General features: G+C 40.9%; 2 protein-coding genes across 2 annotated transcripts in view; one reads left to right on the top strand and one right to left on the bottom strand.

Annotated features, from left to right (window-relative positions):
* Positions 1-4924: 4924 nt before the first annotated feature.
* On the bottom strand, positions 4925-20518 carry SLC16A3 (solute carrier family 16 member 3). Its single transcript, XM_040081996.1, has 5 exons — positions 20386-20518; positions 12744-12988; positions 12100-12243; positions 10962-11729; positions 4925-9682 (listed from the first exon to the last, which is right to left on the bottom strand). Exons 2-5 carry the CDS (start codon positions 12964-12966, stop codon positions 9366-9368), a joined length of 1452 nt encoding a protein of 483 aa, XP_039937930.1. The 5' UTR covers positions 12967-12988; positions 20386-20518; the 3' UTR covers positions 4925-9365.
* A 183-nt stretch (positions 20519-20701) lies between these two features.
* The window catches only part of CCDC57 (coiled-coil domain containing 57), a 33884-nt gene continuing 32203 nt past the window's right edge, over positions 20702-22382 (top strand). The window contains exon 1 of the mRNA XM_058422937.1: positions 20702-21542. The gene's annotated coding sequence lies outside the window, so the exon portion shown is untranslated. The remainder of the gene's footprint in view (positions 21543-22382) is intronic.

Below are 22382 nucleotides of genomic sequence, written 5' to 3'. Positions count from 1 at the left end.
TTTAGGCCTTCCGTTACATGCCAAGACTCAAAAAAGGAATTCTTCAACGAAAAAGGAAAAAAAAACTCCCAAACTTAGTAGCCTATTCTTGCTGTAAAATCCTGAGAATTTTTACAGTTCAGATGCATGTCGTATTTACTTCTTCAGTATATTCGACCTGAGTATGCCCAGAGTCATTATCTAGGCATAATTGACAACATGCTTGGATTGTTGGCTCCTGTTGCTTATGGAATCTGGGAAATTCTTCATACTGTCTGTTACTGCAAATGGTCTCATAAAAGTATGTGTTCTGTCTTTACAATACTTGGAACAGTACCAGAACTATTACGACCGAAGTTATGGGAAGTTCTGTGCTGGAAATGAAAGTATCTACCAAGATTTTATTTGAACAGTTAGGTACTTCGAGAAATTCTTCCCTGCCTAGAGACAATTTTTAAAGGTGTATTGGTCTTCAGGTTTTTATGGAGAGTAGTTTTTTGGGGGGTTTTTTTTGGATGTTTACAAAGTCTTTTTTTGCCGCTCTCAAAAGTCCACGTACTAAATATTATCATTCTTCTTTGGATGTTTTCATAACATTAGCTATTTGCCTGTGTGTACTCTGGGTCAGACTGGGGAAATGTGTGGGGAGAGCGTAGTGGAAAAGCTTGAGAATTTGATAAATTGATCCGTTTGAATAAGAAAATTATTTCCTCGGTTGCTATAAACTTCGGTATTTTAGGCATGTGCACTACCATTTGAACAGTTTTACACTTCACTGTACTTTCCTTGTAAATATCTGTGGTTAATAGTGTAATGTTTGAGGGACTTAAAAAACCAGCCTTTTTATTTCCTATGTATCTGGACCACTAGATTGCTATACTACACTTAATGACTGCAGACTTCTAGAATTGTACTCACTTGTGGGCAGCTTCTGTCCCCATAATAGTTAAATTCCATCATGCAGAGAATAGCTAGATTGTCTATATAAATTTGTGTATAAACCAGTATCTCAAAGCACTTCATTTGTACTACCACTGCATTTGTGTACTTTAGCAGTTGTGTAAATACATTCATAATAACTTCTGTTCTTCTTTGGTGTAACTTACTGATTTGCAATGAATCCTTACCCTTTACCTGATGCAACCGTTTTCTTTTTTTTCTTCTTTTTTCTTTTCTCTCTCTCTCTTTTTTTTTTTTTTTTTTTTTTTCTTTTTCTTTTTCTTTTTTTTTTCTTTTTCTTTTCCTTTTCTCAAGGGATTTCTGTACCTACAAATATTGTCACTTGCAAACATTTGAAAATACTGTCTTGGTACCAAAACTTTCAGTGAAAGAGTTTTGTAGTTATGATCCTGGGATATAAAGGAAAAAAGATAAGGCATTAATTGCTTTGCTCACAGAAAGCATGTATTTTTGTCAGTTTAAAGGTAAATGTTTTTGTTTGGATTTTTTTTTTCCCCTGAAGTTTTTCATTTTGTACAAAAGCTTTTGCTTCTCAAGTAATGCATAGTATTGAAAGAGGTATAATAAGAGACTTGAGATTGGATCAGTTATGGGAGCTAGGATAAAAGCAAGAAAAACAGTGAGCTCTAATCACAGTGCCCTGTATAATAAAACTCTGGCTTTTCCTATGTGATTCTCAAAAGTCTGTTACAATCTGAGGGTAGACACACCTTCAGAAACCCCCTGTGTATTCTTATTAGCATGTCTTTAAAAGTTGGAAGGATATTTTAATTAGTTCCAATGGTTTTCATTTAGAACTATGTATATGCTTTTATATGGAAAATACCACCTGTGCTGCTGCTTTACAAAATCTTGAATGGTTACAGAGTCCTTGAATTTTTTGTGGTACAAGTACTAAAAAAAAAGAAAAATCCTCTGCTTTAAGAGAGATATTAGGAGAAAACATTTGAATCCATATATTCTATGTTAACTTCATGAAAATATTGAAAATATTCCTTGGAGGGAAGGCATGTTGATTAACTCATAATTTCCAGTGGGAAAAAACATTGTAAGCACAACTATTTGTCTTTGTTTCCTCGTGTCCCAGACCCTCGAGTATAACATTGGTTAGAGCAGCATATATGCTAATTTCAAGAATATTTAGGTTTTTTTTTTAAATAATCAAATAAAAAAGGTGTTCGTTTTGTTCTTTAACTTTTGCTTTACAAAAGCTGCACTTTATGTGTACAAAATGCCAATTAAAACCAGACAGTGCTGCTGGACTTTTAATAGTGCTGAGCCATCAGAAATCAAAATTTAAGCTTTGAGATTGTGAGAAAGTGTAATCCATCATGAACTTAAATCCGACAGGTAGCTTCTAAGATTCGCAGGAATGAGGTAGGTTAATAATAAAAAGGGTTGACTGTGAAGAATGCAGTACTTTGTTTTTAAAACCAGTTACATTTCCCTCTGATTCATTAAAGTGACAATTCTTGATTTTACATGTATATGTCTAGATTTAAGTGACTGTATGAACCTAAATTGTATAGACTATGTATAGATAATGTATTGTATCGATATTTTTATATGAGGAGAGTGCTCAGATGCCCGGTCTTCAGTAAGAATGTGTTTTACAGCAAAATCGTGCCGACTTTTTTCAAGCAGACATTTGCATAGTATTAACACTTACAGCTTCTGCCTAGATACTGGTGGTTTTTGTTCTCGCTTGATACTATTAAGGACTAGTATGATTTGGTTTCTTCTGTCAAAAACCATTGTGTGCTGCAGGCAGAGGGATAGTAGAAAATGAGAGGAAAACCTGTACATACAGAATCTACAAAAAATTGCCTAAAATGTTCTTAATCACATTTTGGGCATTTCTTGATTCAAAATGCTTAAGATCTAGGTCTGAGGTATATATATATATCTGCATATGCCTAATGGACAATGAAGAATGTGGAAAAGTGGAAAAAGAGAGAAATGGTTGAAGATCATACTAAAATTATTAAGCCCTAGTCTACAGTCTTTGCTGTGACCAATCCAGGATGCTTGGGGTGGGATGTGACAAAACAAGAATTCATTTGGTACATTATGCACTTGGAAGAGAATACTTGTCCTGAGCATAACAAGAAAAAAAAAAAAAATTGCTTAATTACAGTCCTCAGCTTGGTTCAGACCTGCAAGCATTACAGGCACAAAGGCAGGACACATCTTCTGTTTTTTCCCTTATCCTTAAGGAAGGGATAAACCAGGGTAATTTGAGGTCATGCACAGATCTTTTTTTCAAAGGCCCCAAACAGCAAATGTTTCTCTGCTCTCATGGCCAAAAAGATGTATTTTCAGTTTGTCTAACATGTCAACAATGGATCTTAAGGCATATTTTTCAACAAGACTCAAAAAGTCTTTTACTATTTAAGAGTTTTAAATACTAAAAACTGGAATATACTTCTTCAACTGGGTTCAGAGTTCTATTGTGAAAGGTTTTAAACTGTTGAAGGAGTAGTAGATGAAAAGTCAGAAGAGCAAGAGCTATCCTTTCTTAATGCTCTGAAGTATGCATCTGGGAGTAGTGAGGAAGGCTGCCAGCTGAAATGTTGCTGACATGACAAAGGAAATACAGAGATCCTTCAAGGAACTAACGGTGTATAACTGGAGGTAAGTAGCTTTTTTACTCTGTCTAATTAGCCGTACATTCTCAGACAAATAGAGGACTGCTAAACTTGCAGACCTTGTCACTAGCAAATGTGTTGAAGAGCATAAGCATTTTGATGGTCTTTAGTAGATACACCTTTTTCCTACTGGCACTCTATCTCATAAGCATTGAGAAAGCTGCTAGAACCAATCCATTCCAAAGCTGTTGCTTCTCATACACAGTGCCTCTGCTGTTGTCAAGGTTGTTACCCTACTCCTCCACAAGTAGAAGAGTACTTCCTTCAACGGTCCAGCAGCAGGGAGCAATGGCTGTGCAACTCAGGTTTGAGCCCATTTTCCTCTACGTCGAATGACCCTACTTCCTTTTTTCAGGCTCGAAGAAAACCAGAGGGAAAGATAAACACCGGTTTTCTGTCACAGGGGTGGACTGACTCCATGCTACTAAGTTCTGTCATTTTAGTCCACCCAGTAACATTAATTCCTGTAGCAACATACGGCTTGATTTGGCCGTTGTGGTGGCAGAGCATTTGATTACACCTTAAATCTTGCCAGTTTAATTAAACTGGCATGGAAAAAATAATCTTATATCTATTCACACATGGAGGGGTTTATGTAAACTAGACCTATGATTTTTTCAGTGTAGATAAACAGAGAAACTTTTGAAGGTGAGCTTAGAGAGATTTCTCAAAGATTTCTTGCCAGAGATACTTAGAACTAAGTACGAGTAGGTATCACTCTGCAGACTGCAAAAGATAGGGTCTTGCTACATTGAAGAGCTTGTAATTTTGATTCAGTTGGGTGTAGCCTTGGCATTATACGTGAGGTACCAGTCCTAGCTGAGGTACCACAGGAGCCAAAAAAACACAACAGAAATGTATTCCTAGACTGTGTTTTCTTGGGAGCTTTCAAGTTCTAAAGACCATCACTTGACAGTCAAGACAGCTTGTTGGTGTGTCGGTATTCAAAATATTTTTGGGGCTTTATAAGTCTGATAGTTCATAAAACTTTACCTGCAAACAAAGCCTGGAGCACTATTCAGAGGAGAGCATCAATGTTTTTGCACAGGACAACACTAATCACTTATTTTAAATTAGATGATGCCTTAAAATAGTCCTTTGGGGATCATTTATAGCAGAAGTGCATATCCATTTTGGAAGTGGCCAAACTATGAGTCACGGCATAAGCAGTTCCCTTGCCTACGTTAAATTCTGGCTGCCTGTCAGCTAAAAGTCTCAAACTCTTCTCAATAAACACTCTTGTCCCTGTGTAGCTGTTTAATAGGCAAAGTGCAAATGAAGCCAAATGTCTGTATCGGGGGTGTTAATTTTTTCTGAGCTGATTTTCTCTCAAAACCCACAGTTTTTGACAACCATATATTTATTCACTACATTTGCAACAATTTACTAGAAAAGCGTTAAAAAAAAAAATCTAAGTATAAATGTACGTTACATTAAAGTGCCTTAACAAGAAACAAAATGTCGTCTCGCACAAAACTGAACTGTATTCCCATAATCCTAGACAAATGTGGCAGAGAGACACAGATGCACATACACAAGTCAATACTTACCGCTGTAACATGTAAGAGTTTGCATTCTGAATTTCTTCTGTTTATGATTGTCTACCAAACTAAACATTTTCTTTGGGATATACCAAAGGTGCATATGTGAATTTTGCTTTTTCATTTTGAAGTTCAGATGCTTGATTAGGGGTTCTAAATTATTTTTACAGAATGATTCTCCATTGCCTAATACACGTTTTGTGGATGGAATTTAATGTTAGCACGAGATCTCTCCAGTCCTTTACGCCGTACCTTCATACTATCTCAAGTCTTAACTTTAGGGAACTGGCTTAGCTTGAAACAGCTGCATAAACTTTAAGACTTCTGATGAGGTGTTCTAGGCTCCAAATGTCTACAGAACACTTAATTTAGAATTTTTTAAAAAGCAAACTGATCTTTGTATAAGAGGAAGGAAATAATTTTAACTCTGCTTATTGTGTAATAAATGGGCAAGCTCTCTCTAATATACTCCTGCAGGTATTTTGCATGTTTATGCAAAATATATATGCCTGCGTCAATACCTATGTGCAAACACATGTATACTTTTGTATGCAGTGTATGTGTATTGCTGGCATTTATACACATTTCATCTCCTTGCATCAGGCCCTTATTTTCCTAAGATCCATTGCATAATCAATCATATAATATTTTAACCATAAATCCTACAGTACATATTTTATAGAATATATGAAGATCCAAAATGCTTTAAAAATTTGCTAGCCTGCAGGGTAATTCACTACTTTCAGAGAAAGAATATTTGAAAACTGTCTTTTAGATTTTTGATTGTTTACTTTTCCAGACTTCTTAGATATATTCATGAACTGTGTGTCTAAAGAAATTACATTTGTTTTAATAGTGTATGATGCAGGAGTCAATTATAATCTTTGGATGCTTGGCAATTCAATTGCATAGTCACCTACATTCACTTCCTTTTCCCTTTTTTTAAAACACAAATTTGAATCTGGTGAAGGTCGAACAAAGGTTCGTCTTGGTAGATGTTGCATGAAACTGTTCTGCCTGTGACCCTGAGCAATCAGTGTCTCCTTAGCAATGCTTTATGGCTTTGCTCGTGTACGTCCTCAAAATACATGGACGAGCACATCTCACAGACTGCTCTGAAGGGCATCTCAGTGGTATTGAGGTTAAAGAAATGCAGTAGCCAGAATACCTGGAGGCATTTAAATACATTCCTTTTAAATATATGAAATACATAGTTTTTATATTTATCAATCTATTTAAATATTTACAATAAGCAGAGTTAAATTAAAAAGGAGCCTGGCTGGACAGTACCGGGAACCTAAGGACTAGCTGCTTGTGGGGTTTAGTTTTGGTTGGTTTTGGTTTTTTACACATTAGGGAGGAAGGAGAAGGGTCTATAAAACAGGAGATGAATGCGAAGGCCTTTGCCGCGATGTCAATAGGAGCAGCTGGATACATGCTTCAGCACGGTATAGTATAGTGGCCAGCAGGTGTGCAGCCTAGGGATCTGGCATGGCGGTTTCCATCCCATCAGTATAGCAGATCTCTTTCCAAGAAGATAAGGGCAGCTGAACAGAAGGAGGATTGGAGGGCTAGCACACACTTGGGTGCTAGCCTTGAATGGGACGGAATGGGAATAAGGAGCTTAACTGGCTCTAGAACTCTGAAGAACTCTCAAGCCTGCCGCTTTTTGAATGTTGCTAAGAGAGCTACATTAGGAGTTTCTTGCCTTTGTATTGATGCTTCTTGTAATTAATTAAAATGATAAAGATTTTACAACTGCTCATACGGCTTTTTAAAACTGCTCAGTGAATTAACTTTTAACCCTTTTTTTTTTCCTCACAGTCAATAAAGGAGTCCTGTGATTTGAGCACTCTCATTCAGTAATTATCTCCTACTGTCATAAATACTGCAAGCCACTGGTGTAGGTCTGTGCTGAAAACAGCACAAGAGCATTGGCAGTCCCAGTCGCAATGATTGATCTCTGAGTTGAAGAAAATAACTCGTATAGGCAAAGGAGGCCTTCCTGTGAATGCTAGTTTTACTTACAACATTATTTATGGTTTCTTGTTGAAACGTGTCTCCTTGTCTCCCTAACTTTCTCTTCTGTCTCAAATCCCATAAAATTGCAACATAAAACTTCTTGTTTCCAGCTTAACCGTAAAAGTGTATGTATGGAAAATGAAAAGTAGTCTGGAAAATCAGTATGATTAGCACAAATTACATTCTGTTACATATAAAGCAGTCTAGTACATTTGAAGAATGTACAGAAACTTAAAATTGTGCCAAAACCTGAGGTCAAAGGAATAACCATTTAGTTCTGTGATAACAGTGTAGCATTATCTAGCAAAGAAATCCAGTGATCAAAGCACACAGTAAGACAAAAATGGCTATCTGAGAATCTGAATTCACCTTTGGAAAGGTTTCTAGTTATTGCTTTTTGAAACAGGGGACTCCAATCTGAAAGCTGTATCAGGCCTTCATATATCATCTGAAGCAGGCTCCAAAGATACAATGAATTACTCTGTGGATTCCGTTTTTCTCTTGCCTTCTGGAACTATTAGTGTTGTGTTTCAAGTACCAATTTGGTCTTCAGCAAACTGGCGCTAAGTTCAGTAAGTAAGCTGTTACAACTGGGAAATGACATTCACTACAATTGCTGCCACTAAATTAATAAAAGACTTTACAATAATGCACTACATAGGATATAAAAACAGGTTTATTCTGTGCAGCATCCATTTCTTTTAAAAGTTATGATTCTAACTTTCCAATTTCTGTGCAAGGTTACCCTAACAATTGCAAAACCATTTTGAAGAAACTTCCAGAGTGGAAGCTGGTATCTGAGATTGTTCATTAAAGAATGGTTCATGCTTTTGGCACTTTGTTTCTGTTAAAATTTAAAGGGGATACTGAGTTTTAAAGGATTAGGGTCTTTTAGTTTCAGTTATTAAGCACAACAATTTTGGCCACCCCGAAAGCCAGTATTCCTTTGCTACTAATAAGAAAACTGAACTCTATTAACAGTCTGTTTTGAATATTTTTACTGCACTTACAAAGCCTAGGCAGCTTTTTATAAGCAGATTTGAGCAGTGGGGTGCAGTAGCATGATTTTATATTTTAAAAATTGCATTTCTTGAATGGTTTGGGGGTGGGGGGGGGGGGAAAAATAATGCTTTCCTTTCTATTCAATACTGTGCTATCATAAAAATGATGAACAGTTGTTACCATGTTTCCTCAAACAACAAGAATGGCACTTTGAACTTCTGTAGATTAAGTCAGAGGGTAGGGAGGTGGGATAATAGGGAAGAAAAAACCAAACATGTTAAAACTTCCTGTAATGGCTAACACTGCATTTTATGGATGACTAACATGTTTCAAAGTAGTTCAGTCTCTTCCCTAAGTCTACCCCAGTCTATAGGTCATCTGGAAACTTGCACCATTTCTTTTACATGCAAAATGGACACTTTTTCAGAATATTCTACTAAACCTAATAATCATCTTCTCCATGTTTCCTGTAATACTTTTCAATGCTCTAGGGAAATTTTACTGAAAACGGTATATGGAACTGTGGGCTAATTTCGTTTGCTTGAGGTCCGCCAGGATCCCTTCTGCTCATTTTTTTTCTTTTAGTACTACCTTGAAATACTACTTGAGTGATCTGCTGAGGACACTATCGGTAATGTGCCTTTCCAAAACCAGGATTTCCAGATGATAATTGCAAAGGTTACAAGTTTAGGCAGAAATGCATTTACATAAATTGAAGTTACAGATATTATCAAAATTAAATTAGGGCTGAGCCAATAAATCTAAAAAATCTAAAAAGGTAAGAAATTCAAAAACCTCATGGAGACCTTTAAGTTCCTGAGTTTTATCCATCTCAAACTCTTTTCCCTTCATGGAGAACATAGGGGAATTATATTTAGCCACACAACACAGCAATTTCATCAATATTTTCTGAAAACATACATATAATTCACTTTTCTTAAAATATGCTTTTCCTGTATCTTCCAAGTGAGCAGTTTCTGGTGATGCATAGCAAGAGCTTAATTGTTTTCATAAAGCTTTTTAGTTTACATGAAATGTATAACCACAATGTTCCACCTTTTCCTGATAAAGCTAATTTTCCAGTAAGATGTTATCTAGCTCATCAGCTTCCAAAGAGACCTGGTGAGCTGACTAGTCCGCAGTTACTAAAGCAGATGGCCCAGCCCTAAACTATTTCTGTTTCTAAAATAAATAGTGTTGAAAATCTTTCTTTCTAAACACTTTTCCAGTTCCTTGTCATGCTCACACACAATGTTTCTGGGTTAGTTACAACTTCACCATTTTTTTCAGGCTCATCTTTCAGAAACTGCTCCACTTCAATAGAGTCCACCTTGGCATCTTCAAGAGTTTTGTTTTCAGATTTGTTTAATTCCTCTCTTTCTGATGCTTCTTCTTTTGTATGTGGTTCTTCTGATTTTTTCTTAATGCAGAAAAAATTTCCCAAGGCCAATACAAGGGCTGAAGTGGTAACTTCAATTCCAGCAATAATGAAAACAAACATGTACCTCCCCGTTGCATCCAGGAGTTTTCCTGAAAAAGGCAACATTCCAGGTAATGGACAAAAATTATTATCTTGCAGTGAATATTTTTCTTTTTTAAAATATTTTGACTCTCCTGTCTGGAATCACCATGACTACCTAACCAAGTTTTTTGAAATAGGATTTAAATGAATTTATAACAAAATAATTATTTCAGTTCAGTTTAACAGTCACTGACATTACGTGACATCCCAAAACACATATTCCGCTGCACAGACAGAGGCATGCAGTTCATCTGAAATAAAACCAGCCTTGCCTTCAGATGCAAGAGACCAAACATGTGCTTTGTATTTCAGATAAAAATGTGTGCATCCATGGATGGGATCTGTTTCATCTGTATCATGACCTGATCATCATTATCCTCTTGCTCCCAATCTCATTTACCTTACTACACGGGCAGTGCACTGTCTGCTTAAAATGCAAATCTTAGTCAATAGTCAGTCTGGAGTAACTGACTGATTCTGACACTGGTAGAGGTAAATTTTCACAGGACACAGTGCATGTGAAAGAACAGGTGGGAGGATATGAAGGAAGTGCCTCTCCAAACCTGAAGATCAGAGGAAGCAGTGCATAGTACTGGTTTTCCCATGAAGGGGGTTCTGTCAAAATAAAAATACCTGATGTTTTTAATGTCTGGTATAAGTAGTAAACATTTTATGGCAGTGACCTGGTGGGCTTTGGGAGGGAAAGACCGTTTCACTTCAGAGTCTGTAAAATGTATGTTGATTAGTAATTAATTTGTAATTTGACTTCAAATTAAGGGATGTTACTATTTTGTCATGTCCCCTTATTCTTGGGTTGTAAGACGTGCAATAGAAGCACTCTACCTTCCTTAAATCAGTCCAGTTTTATAGTCCTCCTCCTAAGATTTTTTTTCTTCCTTCAGATATTTTCTTTCCCCCTCCAAATCTACTGTGGATATAGAGAATGTATCATAGTATTTCCCAAAGAAAATTGACAGATTTCATGTTCTGAATCCCAGTCAGCTATCTACCAATAAGAAGTTCAGTGCAGGCTTTCAGAAGAGAAATAGCAGCATCTCCAGATGGCAATTTAACCAATCCTGAAATAGATCCAAGAGGGAAAAGGTCCATTCCATCCCTTTTTGGACTGTTTCAGAGTGTAACTGCAGAAAGCCTTTGAAACATGTGCAACACTAGCACAGCCTGCTTTTCTCGAATGACTCACATCTTTTTCTCAGCTCCCTTACATTTTGTGTAAATGGATGCAATGCGCACAATTTTAAATTCTCAACTAAATGGCATACTTGCCTGCTGATGGTGGACCAATCAGAACAGCCATAGCTTCTGCCAGGAGCACTAAACCGATAGCACTGGAAAACTTCTGCGTACCAACGATAGCCATGAGAACTTCAAACTGAAGAGCACCTACCATTCCATAAGAAATGCCAAAGAAAATGCAAAAGACCACCAGTCCACCATAATCAACAGACATAGAACCCATGAGATCTGTAAAGCCATTAAAAATCATAGCAAAACTGAAGAGGTAGACACAACGTGGTCTAACCCATTTAAGACCAGCTACCATTCCACAGATTGGGCGAGCAAAGATATCAATGAATCCCAGAATAGTCAGAAGAAAAGCTGCTTTGGTGTCTTGATACCCTAAATCCTTGGCATAACTCACAACAAATACTGGGGGAACAAAGAGGCCAAGCACCATGATAGATGCTGCTAATGCATAAATTACAAAACCACCGTCTTTAAAAACACTGAAATCCAGAAGTTTTTTCTTCACTTTCTTCTCAGCTGGCTCTTTGGTAGCTTCAGACTTTTTGGGTGGCTCCAAAGGTCTCATTAGTGCTCCGCATACACAGCAGTTGAGCAGCATCCCACCCAGGATAAGGAATCCTCCTCTCCAACCATACTCATGTTGTAGTATCTGTCCCAACGGTGAGAGAGCGCAGAGAAACACTGGACTCCCAGCAGCAGATAGCCCATTGGCTAAGGGCCGGCGTTTGTCAAAGTAACGGTTTAACATGATGAGTGAAGGCTGAAAGTTTAGTGCCAAACCCAAACCTATAGTAGAGGGTACATAAAAATTAATATGTGCCTACAATTTCACTGTTAAAGATACTCTAGTAACAGTTTCTCTGACTCATGACTTAAGAGAAAATAGTTTTATTCCTACTGGGCGAAAGAATCATAAGATAACACAAAGTATTCTACCCCCATAGTATTCTTGTACTTTACACTTTCACACTAAACATTGCATTAAACATTCATAACAAAAATTAAAAGGTTATTACCTTTTAATCCACACTTATCTGCCATCTTTATAAAGCCCAGCGGGGTGATCCCGATGCTTCTGGTATTTTTCACTTACACAAAATGTCAGCCTAAAGCTGAGATGTAAGTTAACTCATTTTCAGCAATGTGTAGTACTTACCTGTAATCACACCTGCGGTTAGATAGATCTGAACGATGCTTGTGCAGAAGGAAGCTATCACCATCCCCATTGAGGCAAAAAGGCCACCCACTAGCATGACAGGGCGACAACCGAAGCGATTGACGCATATGCTACAAAGTGGACCTAGACAAGAAAAGCAAGTTACAGAGTTGCTGAGATAAACCAAGTTTTGCAATTGATTTTATGACCCTTTGTATTTCTTTGGTGGACTTCAAAGTGTAACGTTCATGGTTGGAATCAATGCTCTTAAAGGTCTAAGGTCCAACCTCAGTGATTCAGACTCATTTTGTACTTTGTTCATACAGTCAAGCCAATCAGGAAAAATGTCCTTTCCTCTGTAGTCAAATACTTAATCTTTTTTTTTTCTTCAGAGTGCCTTGTGATTTTTCTTTTTCATCATCTTTAGCAGCTACTGAATTACAGAGAGGTAACTTTAAATCCAACCTGGATGGGCTTAAAAACATCTTTTGATTTATGTGATTAATAGTAATTCTTCTTTGGAATGCCTTTCTTGCACACAAGTAATGATATGCAATCATAATACACACTGTAAATGGCTGTAAGATTCACAAACTTAATTGTATGGCACAATAATACTGTTTCAAAACCAGATGACTACTCACCTGTTCCATAAAGCATGGCCAACAGAATGGAGGAAATCCATGCAGTGTCACTATATCCAATGCCAAATTCCCGGATAAGTTCTTTAAAGAAGACACTAACTGCCTTAGGAAAGGCATAGGAGAATCCTGTGATGATGAAACAGCCAAACAGGACAGCCCAGCCCCAGCCTCCATCAGGGGCTTTAACTCCTGATGGACCATCATCAGCTACTACAGCTCCCATGATGACGAAGCTTGTGTGTTCCCTAAGAAACAAAAAGCAATTAGTGTCTATAAAAATTGCACTACCATTAAAACTAAGGCATAAAAATATTAAAATAAAAGTCTTGAAGATGCAGTGCAATTTTAACTATGCCTGGTGTGAGTTTACTTCTTACAAAGCTTGCAAAAATATATAAAAATGAGATGCACGCCGCTGAGTTTTAAACGAATGGCTCCTCACAGCTCTCAAAGTTGGATTTCATCCAAATCACTATTTCATAAAAAAAGTGATGCCATAACAGCACTTCAGGAGTGTCTCTGACTTTCACAAATACGTAATAATTACTGCATTAAAGTCTTCAGGACTTTTTATGCAAGATCTTTTACATGAAGCCCCTGGCCTATTCACTTAGGAGACCTGGTGCATCATAAGCTTCTGTGAAATGGTGGACTAATTGCCCAGGTTTCTTATTCCCCACTGAGGACAGCAGTACAGCCCTGATACACTGTTATCTTGAAAAGATAGAAAGATCCCATTGAGATTATGATGTGCTATCATTTTTCACACATCAAGTTCTTAAGCTAAGCTGCAATGAAAATCTCCATGAGCCATTTTTGTAGATGCTGGGAGTTAGTAACTGCAGCAATGCTCAGTACAGCTGCCTGCATGAAGCAAATACTTTCCATTGTTGTTACTACATGATCAGTAAGAAAAAGTATTTGGTTAATCACATTTTTCACATTTTCTGTACACAGACATAAGCATCTTTGCTTATAAAAATTAAAATCTTTTGTTATGATAATGTTACATTCTAGGCAGTAATGCTGCTAGGTCTTAAAAGGGAGAGATGTGGGGTAAGTAAGATGTAAGTAAGACACTGAAAAGGCACATAAAGAGTCCCTGTATGTGAGGAGTGCAGGGAGTTACTGCATCACAACAGCTAGGTTTTTGTAGGATCTGTGTTCTACGCAAGTCTTGAAAATGTTAAAGTGACCTACAAACTAGGATCATTAAACATTAAATCATTAAAAATTTGGCCATTTCTTGAAAGTGCAAATAGATGTATCAGTGTTTCTCTTCAGTGGTATCTAAAAGAGGAGAGCAAGCACAGATGCACACGAGTAAAGAACGCTCCTGCTTGCAACAATTACATTTGCTGATTGCTGAGAGTATGTAAAAATGCACAGCTTGGTAAACTCAGCAATTTCTGCAGCAGGCTTTGAGTTGCTAAATAACAGTTTTAAGATGCATCTCTTCCAAGATTCCCAACACTGGGATCTGTCCGCCCTTCAAAACTCTTTTTCACAGTAGCTTTTGTTTGATGCAAGGTATAAAACATTCTTCAAATAAGGACTTGGGTTTTTTAAGCAATAACAAGGCAGCACAGAGTGGGTGCACCAAGAATAATCCCTGCGACTGTAATATTAATGATAATGGGAAATGCTGCCGGAAGTATCTCGACTTCATTGTATAAAGAACAGGAATAAGATGCAAAATCGAAGCACTCCAGGGGGTAGGAAGCATTGTCAGTCACACTACTTCCAAGTTGTCGGAATATTTCATTTGGAGTGAAGGTTTAAAATGTTGGGGGAAGGGTTGGGCAGTTTTTGTTCGTTTCCATTACCCATTTAATAGGAACACAAAGTCAGTAATAATATATGAGCATGCTTTGTTGAAAAATAGCAATTGGCAGTTTCTCCAGCCCGCTTATACAGTGCTGGATGGAGACATTCAGTGCCTTACGGCATTCACCTCTGCGCAGTCTCCTTTATCGTGTCTACAGCAAAGCTGTTACAAGGGCACACCTACAATGCTGAACCCCCATAGCAAACTACATCCACGCTATATGAAGCGGCGAGCGGCTTTGAGAAGAGACACCGTTAAGAAGTACTTGGCAGCACGCTTGTTCCTTCCAAAAGAGAACTGTCCAACCTTTTCGAGGGGACAAAAGTCAACTCGGCACGCGGCGCACCGAGCTTGGTGCGGACGCGGCTCGGGGGAAGAGTCATTTTCCCGCCCCCACTCCGACGCGCGGGCCAGGGGCTGCAGGGAGCCGCTCCCGCCCGCGGCCCCGCGTGACCCCGTGCGGTGACGCCCCAGCAGGGCGCGCGCGGGCGGCCGCCGCACTGAGACGTGCGGGACGTGACTCGGGCGGGGGGCGGGCGCTGCCCGCGAGCTGCGCGCGCGCCGCGGGCGGAGCCGGGGCCGCACCCCCGCCCAGCGCTCGCAACCGCGATCGCGGGAGCCCGGTGCCGCCGCAGGAGAGGGAAACCTCCTTCCTGTTCTCGAGCTCTTCCATGCCCAGCAGAGCAAGTCAGCCTGTAGGGGACATAATCTGTTGAACCTGCCTTACGGAACGGACATCTTTGCCATGAGGAACAGTCTCTAAAACGGATTATGTTTTGCTGTGATGAAAGAGTTAAGACTTGCTGATGTGAGGGAGCCTGGCCTACTTTCCAGCATTTCATAAAAATAGGCCTACAGGGAAACACACAGTAATATCAATTTACTCTTCTTTACGTCATACCTACTACCACATTTGGCTAAAAATCACCATAAACCGGCACACCAGATCTTCAAGTGCTGTCCTTTAAGAGTGGTTCACATTTGCCCACACATGCATCAAAAACAGCTCTCTTAAAGGGAAAGCCTGAGAGAATTTAGAAGAGGATGCTGTGGGGAAACCTTATTGCACCTTTCCAGTGCCCGAACTGGCTACAAGAACCCTGGAGAGGGACTTGTTACAAGGGCATGTAGTGATAGAACAAGGGAGAATGGCTTCAAACTGACAGTAGGTTTAGATTAGGTATTAGGAAGAAATTCTTTAGTGTGAGGGTGATGAGGCCGGCCCTGGCAAAAGTTACCCAGGGAAGCTGTGGCTGTCCCATCCCTGCAAGAGTTCTAGGCCAGGCTGGATGGGGTTTGGAGCAACCTGGCCTAATGGAAGGTGTTTCTGCCCATGGCAGCGGGTTGCAACAAGATTAAGGTTTCTTCCAACCCAAACCACTCTATGATTCTACAACTAACGTTATTCATCTGGTTTTGTCCATTGGTTGTTCCAGTTAACACATCAAAATAAAAAGACCATTAACCAGAACTAAATGAATCCCATCTCCATAAACACAGCAAGGATGCACTTCATCCTTTTGTGGCATGCTTTTCTAGGCTAAGACTGTATTCACCTCCTTAAGAAATAATAAGGAAGTAGTGTGGAGGTTCCTGTGCAAAATGTACAAGGAGTACCACCTTTAGAAAAGGTAGGCTTGTGGTTGATCTGCACAGGCAAAATTTTTACTTAGGATTTCGCTACAGTGCTGGGATGTTATCAAAGCCTGCTAAGACAGGAGGCTACTGCCTAACTATTGCAACAGCTTGCTTTGCTTCCTGCTTTTGCTAGCTCAGCTCTATTTAGAGGCAAAGGATTACATCTAACTGGCGGTGGCTCCGTTTCATATCTTTGCAACAGACATGATAGCACTGTCTGTATTTATTCCAGATTCCTTCTGTCATGAATGGGTTCTTGCTTTGGTAATGTGTAAAATAAAGGTAGCATCTGGGGTTTCATCTTCCTGATTATTATCTTCTTGTTGTCATGGAAACTAATATAGACTCAGTTAGGAAGAAGTATTAGGTAGCATTGTGGGTAGTGTGATGGTGTGGTTTCTTGGATGATGTATAGAAAAGGAGAACATTTGTATTATGAAAAGGAGCAACTAAGAAATGTCAAGAATCTATTATTTGTGTTTAGCCGATACTCTTATTGGCAACATAGCTGGACTTCATGGTCAGCAGTATGGGTAGGAAGGATATTTATGAGCATGTGCACTGACCTATATAGTTTGAGAATTTCCTGTTCTCAAGAAGAATTAATTTCAAAAATTCTCAAGGATAATTCATTCCTTCTAACCGTGGCTAAAATCTACACAACCTTGATTTTCTATGATACAAATAAAAGATGGTTATCTAAAATAGAACATAAGCTTCTAAGCAGGGAATGCAGTTCAGCCTAGACTTCAGTCTGGAACCCCACCCAGCTGAGAAATGTATAACTACAAAATAAAGAAAATGGTCTAAACTGAGCAATGTAGACATCTTCCTTCAGTTCTCTTAGCTGTGAAACAAAGAAAATAATGATTCTCTCTTTGTAGGATGTTGAGGCTATGAATACATTTAAAAGCTGCTCAGTACTGTGTTAATAAGAGTTATAAACCTCCTATATTTGCCCAAGGGTATTAAAATCTAAGTAGACTAAACAAAATATGCATGTTATTCTTGGTTTTAAGTAAGGATTCCTAAGACTAACCAACTCTACTGAATTTTTTTCAGGAAATGTTTTTTTAAATAAAAATTAATTTTTTTATTTTAATATTCTCCAGACCCTTATGATAGCCCTCTGCCTATGGAACAACTACCCTTTGTGTTGACATCACTGACATCTACCTATTCAGCGTGACTTTAACTCCTTCCTGATTTTCCAAAGTACAAATGCATATATCTTTAAATCAGATTTTATTACAACAAATTAATTACAGATTGATTACTATAAAATTACAGATTTTATTTCTATCAGGTACCTCATAGAAGCCATTTAGATGATCCACTGTTATAACCCACTAGTGCATTTCCTGTGGTTTACTTGCTTAAATACCTGCCAGTTGAATTCTATGTTCATTCCAAAGGCTGCTGCAAACTTCTGTTCCCTACAAAATCATTATCATATTTACCAATGTCCATCCTGACCTCCTGTCCTCTCTTCAAGGCCTACCAGTGACTGCCACTGTCCCATTTTGGCCTCCTCCATTTCAACTGAGACTATTTTCCAGGTCTGCTCCCTTTCTTAAGGGTTTGCCGGTTTTCCCCGTTCTCTCATCTCCCTCTCAGAACTCCTAGGAAAATTCTATGCTGTCTGTAGCTGCAAGTGATGTTCCATACCAAATCTTGACTATTAATAATTCCCCATTTAGCCTCAAAACATCTTAACTGTTCACTGCTGCTGCACAGTGAGTAACATTTATCACAAGTTATTAGCAGTCTGCACTGACAGTAAATTCACACCGCAATTCTATGTGTAGCAGATAACACTAATCAGTCTAAATTCTATTATCTGGGTAAAGTGCTCTATAGGGAAAGCTGTGACTATTTATTTGCTTGTTTTATTTTATATCATTAAAGTGTTAGAATCCCGCTCTTTATTTGGCAAAACAACACTAGTCCTATTACAATAGCATTGTTGACCTCCAGAGTTATTGTATCTATATCAAATGCCCAGTTTCTGGAAAAGTGGATTTATTTTGCTGAAAGTCTGTGGGGTTTTTTTGACACCACATCCATTACCATAAGTTCTTAATGTCAGCATCACAGCAGCGCCTTAACACCAGAGAGCACATGCCCTTTCTGTGTTCACAGAAAAGTGACAAACACGCCTTCAGCTGTATTGCAATTATCTGACCGTTTCCCATTTGCTTTCAAAAATAAAAGTTGCAGAATCCCAACTTCATTTAGAAACAACTTACAATTAATTTTCCTGTATCAAAAATTAATTTCAGCCCTGCAGCTATGATTGCTATGCAATGTGTTGAAGCTTTAGAAAAACAGAAACGCTTGACAATTTCTTATAATGAATAAGTGTCCTTATATTGTTTAGTATAAAACCAAAAAGCGACAGAGCTAGATAAATACTAATTAAAGGTCTAGTCCTGTCACCAGCTGGGCATCTGCATTTATTTTTGCAGAATACCGTGGAACTACCCTAATATATAAACCGCTCGCATGCACATGCCCTGTATCTCAAGCTAGGTGAGCACATGTAGCTGAATATAGTGAGAAAAGGTCATCTGGCTCAGAGGTGTCATTTTGCACAATCACTTTGGACAGTGCAGCTGCATAATAGGTTGTCATACATTGAGATATGTGAATTGCCACTTCAGTCACAATTTAAACTGTCACCTTTTAATTTCTATAATATACCTTGAGTTATACTTCTGACTGAACCACAAGATGTGTACTCTACTGATAGATTCTGATTTGCATTTTAAAACGGCTGCCACACTGCTTGTTCTGAAATAAACACTGCAAAACCGCACATGGTTTTACTCTGTGACAGCCTAAATTGTACGGTTTGCCCAAGAGAAGCGCATTTCCACTAGTGGTAATGGTCTGCACCTGTGAGGAAGCTGACTTACTGAAATTCAACTCCACCTTTGGGTGCTTTTTCTGCTCTCCTTAGAATTGCTTAGAAGGCAAGCCGTAGACCCCTCCAGGTGGATTGTGAGCAGTATCAAAAAAGGCTCTTTCCCAAGAGATAGAAAGGGGCTGCGGCGACCGTGGCGCGGGATGGGGTGGGGGTGTGGGAGAGGGGTTGGGAATACAGTGGTGGCGGTCGCGATGCCGCCACGGCCACGACCGCTCGCGCGGCGCTCCGGGGCGGGCACGTAGCCGGCGCAGCCCTCAGCCGAGACGGTTCCCGGGAAGGGCTTGGGTCGCCGCCGCAGCCGATGCTCGCGCAGACCAGAGAGACGCCGCGCGATTCCGCTCCCGGGCACCCCACCGTTCTTAGTGTGCTTGCTGAACCGAGTAACGGAGTTCATGCCCAGGGCTGCGACGATCTGCTTATGAGGGAACAGTCCCTCAGACTGCTTGTCGCTCGCTCTGACGGACCTGAACGGTCATCGCTACGACAAAGAACTCCGAAATTTACCTCCCGAGGTGAATTTCGACACTAAAACAGGAGGTGAGCAGCAGCGAAGGGACCGCGGAGGCGAGGCTTTCGCGGAAACCCACGTCACCCAGTAACGGAGTGAGACCACGAATGGCGGAAACAAAGCCGGAGCTCGCGGGTGTCCCACGAGCCACCGGTGTGGCACTGTACGTGCCCTCGGGCCGGGGCGCTACGCGCCTGGGCGTGATCCGGCTGCCAGAGGGGAAGCCGGGGGAAGCGCTCGCTCGCAGCAGGAGGAGCGGGGCTCGGTGGCCAGCACCGCTCAGCGCCCGGACAGCGCTTTCAGGCCGGTGGCCCCTGAGGACGTTGGGCGACCCACACGGCAACGGGAGCTTCCCGACGAAGACGTACGCCCGCGTGGCCCCACGAGGGAAGAGAAACGCAGCCGGCGGGACAGCGCCTCGCCGACCCTCGTGGGGTGGTGCGAAGGGGTGCGAGAACAATCGGCGTCGTGCCCACGTCCCCATCAGCGCCCAGCGCAGCCTCTGGGCAAGGGATGAACCCGCGACTCCTACGCCGCGCTTTGCCCAAAGCTTGGGCGGCGCTCGGGCGCATCCGCTGGCCCGGAGAGCCCCACGCAGAGAAGCGCCCTGGGTCCGCCCGGCGCTCTGGATTCGGCTTACCCGGCTCCGGACCCCCCACCCTGCGCTCCCCACGGCGTTCGTCCGCGTGCGCCAGGCAAGCGCTCCGAAACATCACGCACGACGACTTCGCCTCAGTACCTGAGTCACGTCCCGGGATTCAGCGTGAGGATGCCCGTGCTCGCGCCGGACCGCAGCCCGCCGTCCCCGTGTGCCCACGCAGACCCGCCCCAGCCCGTCTGGTCCCACCGGCTGGGGAGCGCTCCCGCGCGGCGGGCCTGCGGCTGCTCGCCCCGCCCTGCCACACGGGGCGCGCCCTGGGTCCTATCGCCGCCGCGGTGACTCTCCCTCCGCCACAGGTTCTTCCGCGCAGGGGCACGGCCGCGTGCAGCGCGTCTCCGCCGGCGCCGGTTCGGAGCGCGGCCCCGGGGCTTCATAAGGCATCAGCACGAGCTTTCCGCTGCTTGCGCAGAGTGCAAGACTGGGCTGGATCCTGCCGGCGTGGATGCTGCGCTGTCTGTCCGGGGGAACAAGACCCGAGCGGCGGACTTCAACTTATGAATGGATTTATGCGGTTGAGATTTGTTCTGTGCTGCCATTTCTGTTTTCCCGGGAGCGATCACGGTTTCTTCGTTGTCTCCTTCCATGAGAATTACTCTTACGAGCTTCCTTGCTTCGTTGTTTCCTTAGTAATTTTGAGTGTGATATTGTGCATTCCGTAGACAACACTCAGGCTTCTCTCCTCATCCTTTACCAAGGGAGCTCTCCCTGCAAATATGATTTCATAACATACTACTCCTTTTACATCAGTACAGAATGAGCTTTCTGCATAAATCTCTTGTGACTCAACTGCGATTCATACAAATGTTGGATTATAAAACTGTGTGTGTGCTGATATTGCTATTTAGCATCTATGAAAAGTTATGGTGGGATTCTCAAGTGCACTACAAAAGTAACACTCCTGTGGCTACCTGGGGCTCAGGAAAGTCAGGATAGGTGCTCCACTCTTTTGTGTGCTTCTAGCATGCAATCCAGTATGTAGGGGAGTGATGCCGCACCTTAAATCCTGTGTTTAGTTTTTTTGCCCCTCACTACAAGACACACATTGAGGGGCTGGAACATGTCCAGGGAAGGGCAACGGAGCTAAAGAAGGTCTAGAGCACAGGTCTGATGGACAGTAGCTGAGAGAGCTGGAGAGACTCAGCCTGGAGAAAAGGAGGCTCAGGGGACACCTTAGCAGTCTCTACAACTACCTGAAAGGAGATTGTACCAAGATGGGTGCCTGTCTCTTCTCCCAGGTAACAAGTGATAGAACAAGAGGAAGTGGCCTCAAGTTGTACCAGGGGAGCTTTAGACTGGGTATTAGGAAAAAAACTCTTCTCCAAACGTGTTGCCCAGCCTTGGAATGGCATGTCCATGGAAGTGATGGATTCACCATCTCTGGAGGTTAACAGTTAGAGTAGATGATCTTGGAAAAAAAAAAAAAAATCTTTTCCAATCTAAACAATTCCGTTACTCCTATAACCAGTGTGGAGAGACACAGGGGTAGGGTTCTAAGTAGAAGAGGATAGGTAGAGTACAATATTGTCTTTTGAGAACTATGACATTGCACAGATTAGTAGCTTCCAATATTTTAAAACCTACTTGCTGAAATCATGTAATACCAAGACAGGAATCTAAGCTCTTTCAATGACTTGGAAGTTTTTTGGTTTTCCCTGCACGTTATGTTTGCATTGGCTATTGGTTCTGTTTTGCTAAAGAACAGTACCCATTTGTACTACCTTTTTGCATTAATGTGTGAAGATGAGCAAGGCCATGTGTTTTATTTTGAGCAGATAACATACAGCTAATAAGACTGACACTGCTAATCTTAAAGACTAGTAAAACCAGTTTTTTACTGTCCACTCTTATCTCAATTTCGGCCATTCACTAGCAGACTCTGTGGGGCCCACTGCAGAATATAACTTATGCTGGGACTTGCACTATAATTTTTGTGTGTTCAGATGCAGAAAGTCGTTTGAAGCTGGTTTTCACCATTGTATTTTAAACCAGAGGTGATTCATATAAATAAATGAACTAAATCCCTTTAATAATTGCAGTATTCTGAAATCATAATAAGCTAAACGGAACTTGCTTTA

The sequence above is a fragment of the Hirundo rustica genome, chromosome 18, assembly GCF_015227805.2.
Source record: "Hirundo rustica isolate bHirRus1 chromosome 18, bHirRus1.pri.v3, whole genome shotgun sequence".
NCBI lineage: Eukaryota > Metazoa > Chordata > Aves > Passeriformes > Hirundinidae > Hirundo > Hirundo rustica.
The sequence above is the reverse complement of the archived record's forward strand: the minus strand, read 5'-3'. Positions and strand labels throughout refer to the sequence as shown.